Source organism: Dendropsophus ebraccatus, chromosome 6 (genome assembly GCF_027789765.1).
Source record: "Dendropsophus ebraccatus isolate aDenEbr1 chromosome 6, aDenEbr1.pat, whole genome shotgun sequence".
NCBI classification, from domain to species: Eukaryota; Metazoa; Chordata; class Amphibia; order Anura; family Hylidae; genus Dendropsophus; species Dendropsophus ebraccatus.
The window spans coordinates 149849340-149857620 of record NC_091459.1 but is presented as its reverse complement, the minus strand read 5'-3'; the positions used below and the strand labels follow the sequence as shown (position 1 = coordinate 149857620).

At 57.5% G+C, this 8281-nt stretch overlaps 1 protein-coding gene across 1 annotated transcript; it reads left to right on the top strand.

Moving 5' to 3' along the window:
• Positions 1-2027: 2027 nt before the first annotated feature.
• Positions 2028-7403, top strand: OST4 (oligosaccharyltransferase complex subunit 4, non-catalytic). The gene is made up of 3 exons (XM_069974145.1): positions 2028-2129; positions 5105-5222; positions 7257-7403. Exon 2 carries the CDS (start codon positions 5106-5108, stop codon positions 5217-5219), a length of 114 nt encoding a protein of 37 aa, XP_069830246.1. The 5' UTR covers positions 2028-2129; position 5105; the 3' UTR covers positions 5220-5222; positions 7257-7403.
• Positions 7404-8281: the final 878 nt, after the last annotated feature.

Genomic DNA, 8281 nt, shown 5'->3' with positions numbered 1-8281 from the left:
TCCCCTGTCACCCCCAGCTGCCTCCCTTCCCCTGTCACCCCCAGCTGCCTCCCTTCCCCAGTCACCCCCAGCTGCCTCCCTTCCCCTGTCACCCCCAGCTGCTTCCCTTCCCCAGTCACCCCCAGCTGCCTCCCTTCCCCAGTCACCCCCAGCTGCCTCCCTTCCCCAGTCACCCCCAGCTGCCTCCCTTCCCCAGTCACCCCCAGCTGCCTCCCTTCCCCAGTCACCCCCAGCTGCCTCCCTTCCCCTGTCACCCCCAGCTGCTTCCCTTCTCCTGTCACCCCCAGCTGCCTCCCTTCCCCAGTCACCCCCAGCTGCCTCCCTTCCCCAGTCACCCCCAGCTGCCCGCCTGAAGATGAGGTGTGGTCGGAGAAGTCTTCATGATGCTGCCCCTAATGGAGAAGAAAGCAAAAAGTTAGCGATGGCAATTGGAGAAGACGTCACCTGTGAGTCATTAGTAACTGCACTGTAATCACTTCTATAGTGTGCAGAGCCTGTGTACCATTGGGGTCTCAATGGGTCAGTGTATTGTTTGCGGTAGTGTACTGACACAGCCCTGCGGTCACTACAGTACACTAACCCAAACTTTTAAACTAGAACCCAACTACAAGAGCTGCAGGCACTACAACTTCCAGCATATCCTGAGAGCTGTAGACTGTCAGTAAATGCTGGGAGTTGTAGTGCCTGCAGCTGTTCTAGTTGGGTCCTAGGTGCATTATACGACATATAGGAATACATAGATCTGTGGGGGCTCAGTGCAGGGAAGTGACCCCAGAACATCACTAATAGGGGATAGAACAAAAACATCTCCCCCTATCCCCTATTAGTGATGTTCTGGGGTCACTTCCCTGCACTGAGCCCCCACAGATCTATGTATTCTTATATGCCACAAAGCCTCCAGTGTATAGGACCCAACTACAACAGCTGCAGGCACTACAACTCCCAGCATGTACTGACAGTCTGCAGCCCTCAGAGTATGCTGGGAGTTGTAGTACAGTGTAGACAGATGTATTGCTGGACCTTCAGGGCTGATGGTTGTCACCCACAGATTGCAGCCACCAGGAGCCTCTGCACACAGTGATTTATTACAGGGTTGTCCTCTCAGAGACTACAACTCCCAGCATAGCCTGAGAGCTGTATAAATGGAGGGTGTTCTGAGATTTGTCACAAATACAGATGAATCCAGGAAAGGACGGGGTCAGCATGTCGTGTCTCACTGGTTGTATATTGGTGGCTCCAGGTCCCCCAGTCCGACACTGGACAGAACCGGTCCCCAAACTAAGACGTCCCCGGCCTCCTTCCTTCCTCCATCACGTCTGGTGAGAACAGCGGGCATCAAGCAGAGCGGCACCCAAGTGCCAGGGTATATGCCATGCATGTACAGTAATGGGGGGGGGGGGAGCGCCTCAGCGTGCAAAGTGCCTAGGGCAGCATGAACTCTAAATACAGGCCTGCATATAACCATTTATAACTTTGTCTGAAGAACCTTGCGGCGCATCAGCAAACTAAATCTGTCCGAGCGTCCGGGCACCGCGCGTGTCTCCCTGCTGATGGTTTCCCTCTAATGTGTCTGTAACGCCGTCACTTACCGCCCCCCCGCGGCTTACACTACCCGCCCAACGCATTCTGTCCTATATGGGTCACAGGCAGCTGCGCTTTCTGATTTAAAGGGCCGGCGCACACAACTCTAAGCGTTTCTGTGAAGGTGTGCGACCTGACATTCCTGGATCCAGGTTTGTGCCTGATCATTCCGGAACCTTTGGGATTCTTCCGCTCCCGTCCTGCATTAATGATAACCTGTCTGTAAACAAGGGATCCAGGGTGAGAAGAACAGTGACGTCACAAAAACATGACGTCTGAATCTCCTACAATGTGCAGCGCTTCCATGACTGACCGTTAGGTGGCGCCGCCGCACTGACTGTGTTAGAGATTCCACACGGAGGCGGCAGATGGCGCTGTGAGCACAGGAAGTGGAGCCGCGACGTCCCGAAGATGGGAGCAGTAAGATGGCGGCGCACGGGTTGGGCGGAGCTAATACAGGAAGTTCCGGCCTTGCACCAGAAACGGAAGCACATATAGTGACGTGTCTACGGAGAGGGCAGACTGAGCCGCAGCATCTGCACTGACAGGTACCGGCAATGTGTGACGGGGGACGGCGGCATCTGCTCCAGACACCGGGGAGGAGGGGTGTATGCAGGAGGGGGGTACAGGGGGAGGGGTGTATGGAGGGGGGTACAGGGGGAGGAGAGGTGTGTATGGAGGGGGGGAGGAGAGGTGTGTATGTAGGAGGGGGGTACAGGGGGAGGGGAGGGGTGTATGCAGGAGGGGGGTACAGGGGGAGAGGAGGAGAGGTGTACAGAGGGGAGGAGGGGGGTGTATGTAGGAGGGGGGTACAGGGGGAGGGGAGGGGTATATGGAGGGGGGTACAGGGGGGAGGAGAGGGGTGTATGGAGGGGGGTACAGGGGGGAGGAGAGGGGTGTATGGAGGGGGGTACAGGGGGAGGGGTGTATGTAGGAGGGGGGTACAGGGGGAGGGGAGGGGTGTATGTAGGAGGGGGGGTACAGGGGGGGGAGGGGGGTGTATGTAGGAGGGGGTTACAGGGGGAGGGGAGGGGTGTATGTAGGAGGGGGGTACAGGGGGAGGGGTGTATGCAGGAGGGGGGTACAGGGGGAGGGGTGTATGTAGGAGGGGGGTACAGGGGGAGGGGTGTATGCAGGAGGGGGGTACAGGGGGAGGGGAGGGGTGTATGTAGGAGGGGGGTACAGGGGGAGTGTATGGAGGAGGGGGGTACAGAGGGGAGGAGGGGGGAGGGGGGAGTATGGAGGAGGGGGGTACAGGGGGGAGTATGGAGGAGGGGGTACAGGGGGGAGGAGGGGGGTGTATGGAGGAGGGGGGTGTATGGAGGAGGGGGGTACAGGGGGAGTGTATGGAGGAGGGGGGTACAGAGGGGAGGAGGGGGGTACAGAGGGGAGGAGGGGGGTACAGGGGGGAGGAGGGGGGTACAGGGGGGAGGGGGGAGTATGGAGGAGGGGGTACAGGGGGGAGGAGGGGGGTGTATGGAGGAGGGGGTAAAGGGGGGAGGAGGGGGGTACAGGGGGGAGTATGGAGGAGGGGGGTACAGGGGGGAGGAGGGGGGAGTATGGAGGAGGGGGGTACAGGGGGAGGGGTGTATGTAGGAGGGGGGTACAGGGGGAGGGGTGTATGCAGGAGGGGGGTACAGGGGGAGGGGAGGGGTGTATGCAGGAGGGGGGTACAGGGGGAGGGGTGTATGTAGGAGGGGGGTACAGGGGGAGGGGTGTATGCAGGAGGGGGGTACAGGGGGAGGGGTGTATGTAGGAGGGGGGTACAGGGGGAGGGGTGTATGCAGGAGGGGGGTACAGGGGGAGGGGTGTATGCAGGAGGGGGGTACAGGGGGAGGGGTGTATGTAGGAGGGGGGTACAGGGGGAGGGGTGTATGCAGGAGGGGGGTACAGGGGGAGGGGTGTATGTAGGAGGGGGGTACAGGGGGAGTGTATGGAGGAGGGGGGTACAGAGGGGAGGAGGGGGGTACAGGGGGGAGTGGGGAGTATGGAGGAGGTGGGTACAGGGGGGAGGAGGGGGGTACAGGGGGGAGGGGGGAGTATGGAGGAGGGGGGTACAGGGGGGAGGAGGGGGGTGTATGGAGGAGGAGGGGGGTGTATGGAGGAGGGGGGTACAGAGGGGAGTGTATGGAGGAGGGGGGTACAGAGGGGAGGAGGGGGGTACAGGGGGGTACAGGGGGGAGGAGGGGGGTACAGGGGGGAGGGGGGAGTATGGAGGAGGGGGGTACAGGGGGGAGGAGGGGGGTGTATGGAGGAGGGGGTAAAGGGGGGAGGAGGGGGGTACAGGGGGGAGTATGGAGGAGGGGGGTACAGGGGGGAGGAGGGGGGAGTATGTAGGAGGGGGGTACAGGGGGAGGGGTGTATGTAGGAGGGGGGTACAGGGGGAGGGGTGTATGCAGGAGGGGGGTACAGGGGGAGGGGAGGGGTGTATGCAGGAGGGGGGTACAGGGGGAGGGGTGTATGTAGGAGGGGGGTACAGGGGGAGGGGTGTATGTAGGAGGGGGGTACAGGGGGAGGGGTGTATGCAGGAGGGGGGTACAGGGGGAGGGGTGTATGTAGGAGGGGGGTACAGGGGGAGGGGTGTATGCAGGAGGGGGGTACAGGGGGAGGGGTGTATGCAGGAGGGGGGTACAGGGGGAGGGGTGTATGTAGGAGGGGGGTACAGGGGGAGTGTATGGAGGAGGGGGGTACAGAGGGGAGGAGGGGGTACAGGGGGGAGGGGGGAGTATGGAGGAGGGGGGTACAGGGGGGAGGAGGGGGGTACAGGGGGGAGGGGGGAGTATGGAGGAGGGGGGTACAGGGGGGAGGAGGGGGGTGTATGGAGGAGGAGGGGGGTGTATGGAGGAGGGGGGTACAGGGGGAGTGTATGGAGGAGGGGGGTACAGAGGGGAGGAGGGGGGTACAGGGGGGAGTATGGAGGAGGGGGGTACAGGGGGGAGGAGGGGGGTACAGGGTGGAGGGGGTGTATGGAGGAGGGGGGTGTATGGAGGAGGGGGGTGTATGGAGGAGGGGGGTACAGGGGGGAGGAGGGGGGTACAGGGGGGAGTATGGAGGAGGGGGGTACAGGGGGGAGGAGGGGGGAGTATGGAGGAGGGGGGTACAGGGGGGAGGAGGGGGGAGTATGGAGGAGGGGGGTACAGGGGGGAGGAGGGGGGAGTATGGAGGAGGGGGGTGTATGGAGGAGGGGGGTACAGGGGGGAGGAGGGGTGTATGTAGGAGGGGGGTACAGGGGGAGGGGAGGGGTGTATGGTGTGTATGGAGGGGGAGGAGAGGGGTATGTGGAGGGGTAGGAGAGGCGTGTATGGAGGGGGTAGAGGGGTAGGAGAGGCGTGTATGGAGGGGGGGGTACAGGGGGAGGGGAGGGGTGTATGCAGGAGGGGGGTACAGGGGGGAGGAGGGGGGTACAGGCGGAGCACAGGCGTGTATGCAGGAGGGGTTACAGGCAGAGTGAGATATAGAATGGAGCTGTATACTTTAATGTAGTAGGTATATACACACACTGCTGTACTGTCTCCCCCTGCAGGATGATCACGGACGTGCAGCTGGCCATCTTCGCTAACATGCTGGGGGTGTCGCTCTTCCTCCTTGTCGTTCTCTATCATTATGTCGCTGTGAATAATCCCAAGAAGCAGGAGTGAGCGGTGAGCTGTAATTTTTATGTACAGGATACACGTGGTGGATCACATCTTATACAGCAATGTAGTAAATAAGGTGGAAAGAAGACGAGAGTCCAGAAGGTTCAACCAACGGAAACCTTACTGTGCTGAATGCTGAAACCCCAACTATGGCGATCAGCGTCCTATCACATGTCCTCCACTGCCCGTAATATAATATTTGTAGAGAAGCATCCGGGCCTCCCTTATTGTAATATAATGAATCAGCCATGACCGCATCATGTGGCAGAGGGCTCCAAAGTGTCACTGTCTTACAGTAAAGAATATATAGAGCGCCATAGTGTCACTGCTCTTACTGTAAAGAATATAGAGCGCCATAGTCTCACTGCTCTTACTGTAAAGAATATAGAGCGCCATAGTCTCACTGCTGTTACTGTAAAGAATATAGAGCGCCATAGTCTCACTGCTCTTACTGTAAAGAATATAGAGCGCCATAGTCTCACTGCTCTTACTGTAAAGAATATAGAGTTTCATACTGTCACTGCTCTTACTGTAAAGAATATAGAGAGCTCCATAGTGTCACTGTTCATACAGTAAAGAATATATAGAGCGCCATAGTGTCACTGCTTGTACAGTAAAGAATCCGCGTCTGTGCTGGTGGTGAAACTAGATCAGGGATGGGAAACCTTCGGCCCTCCAGCAGTTGCAAAACTACAATTCCAATCATGTCTGGAGAGCTACAGCTTTGGCTGTCCAAGCATGATGGCAATTGTAGTTGTGCAACAGCTGGAGGGCTGATCCCATCCCTGATCTAAACGTAGAGGACGCCCCTTGTCTTGGTTACAGATCTAGGAGTAAGGAGATCACTAGAGATCTCTGTACTGTCCATTCCCAGATTTGTACATTTGGGATCAGATCGGCCCCTAAGACGTCTCCTCTCTAACTACATAACCCCAAGTGTGATACCCTGTCCTATAAACCCCCTTCCCCCCATTCCCTTATTACCCTGGTCGCCTCCTCCGCTCCAGGTCAGCTGTGGTCTTATATCCAGGTGCCCAGTGCTGTATACAGTATATACCATGTGTGGTGACCAGTGATCTGTATAGAGGACACTAGGCTGCCTTTGATCTCTGTGCCGCTCCAAGTGCCTGGCAAAGCCGGATCCGGTGCTGGGAAACTTCTCCCAGTTTCCCAGGACTGGATCCAGCTTTTCCAGGCACCCGGAGCGGCATGGAGATTAAAGACAGACGGCTAATAAGCTAACAAAGCGCTTTGCAACCTATTAAGGATCACTGGCATACCCGTACGTCATCACGCCCTTAGGGGAGGTCAGAGAGGGGTCACGCTGCAGCTCGGCTGCTGAACCGCGCGGCTCCTGGCTGCTATCTGCACCGAAGGACCGCAGCTATTAATGGGCCCAGGCCGATCGCCGTGTCCAGCTAACGCTGCGATACAAAGTACAGATCGTGGCCCAAGGCTGCCCCCGCGAGCGGCCCCACTGGCCCAAGGGGTTAATACTATAAACTCTGTCATCTCTACTCCCAGGGTTCCGGGATCTTTGTTGTTCAGTGTAGTTCTGATCTTGTTGTGGTTGGCGCGTACACGCTCCAGCTCTGCAGCCCATCACTAAGTGCAGCAGGGAGAAGCATGCGGCTGTTCTCTTCACTCCCCGGCCCAGTCCTATATGGAGCTGCCTCCTGTGATGTGATAGATGGAGCTGTGACTGGGGGGTGAAGCACCCGGAAGTGTGGTTCTCTCTCCTCCATCTGAACCCTCATTTATCATCTGATCAGTAAGTACAGTAACTGTTGTGCCCGATGTTTCCCTGGTTGGGAGCAGTCACTGGAGATGAGGGGATTGCTGGTAAGCAGACTTCTTTATCGGGGCGGCTCTTGTGTGTATTGCTGGTCATGTCAGTCAGGTAGAGGCGGAGCTTATTATAGAAGTTACATCCAAGGGGCGGAGCTGGGGCAGATACTCTTGTGGGGGCGGAGCTGGGGCAGATACTCTTGTGGGGGCAGTATAATCATCTCTTATCACCACCGTCTCTTCTCTCCTCAGGTCAGATGATCTAGCTGTGGCCCCGCCCCTGGAGGAGATCCCGCCCCCGCAAATCACATCCTCTCCCCCTGCAATGTACAGAGATTTTCTAGTTTTCATGTTTTCTTATGAATGTGGATGAATAAAGTCCAGATGTTGGGTCCATGACGGCTCTTCTGCCATCATTGTGGTTATTGGGGGGCGATCTCAGGATTGGTGTTGGTTTCTGGGAGTTTTCAAGATGTGTGACATGTATATTACAGTGCACACCTCTGATGTCTGTTGTATAGGCCCCGCCCCTGTGTGGTCACATGACCAGCACAGATTGTAGAGCTCTGTGGCATTACACATCTTGCCCAGGGATAGGGCTTTTGTCCTGCCGGTCCTTTTGGATGAGAAGCCATAACTCTGCCGGCTGTCGATGACCACAGGAAGGGAAGAATTACTCAGCTCAATTACTGGAGAAACTGCACCTTCCAGGATCCTACGTAATGGTCCATGTGGATGATGGCCAGGGGCTGAAGGGTTAACTCTTAAAGGCCGCACATTGGGACATGGTAACGTGTTTGAATAGATCGGCCTGGTTGTGGTCTGTTTTCCTGCCCCTGGAGATAATTTGGGGGGGGGGGGGGCTCAGCCTTGATGGTTTAGTACAGGGTTGTGGATTCTGCGTCTCTCCAGCTGGTGCACAACGTCACTTCCTAACGTGCCTGGACGGATAAAGCTGGTTTGGGCTGTCCACACGTGAGAAGTGTAGTTTTGGACGTCCACCGATTCAACATTCCTGGATCAGGGGACCATGGTGGGGCAGTATCTTCATGATACTTTGTAGTTCTTGGGCTCAGGGTTGGGATCTGAATAAAATCTGCACTGAGGTCAGGCAAGGAGACTATGACGCACAGAAGTGAGGTGGAGCAGGGTGATTCCAGGGTACAGCCAGAAGGGCCTCGGACTTATCCACACCTGGCATGACATCAAGTGAGGAAGAATGATCAACGCGTGTCCCGTTACCAGTGGGGTGGGAGACATCATGTCCTCATCTCCAG

Excerpts from the sequence above, each read along its gene's own strand:
- OST4 (XM_069974145.1), top strand. The coding sequence starts at position 5,106 with ATGATCACGGACGTGCAGCTGGCCATCTTCGCTAACATGCTGGGGGTG.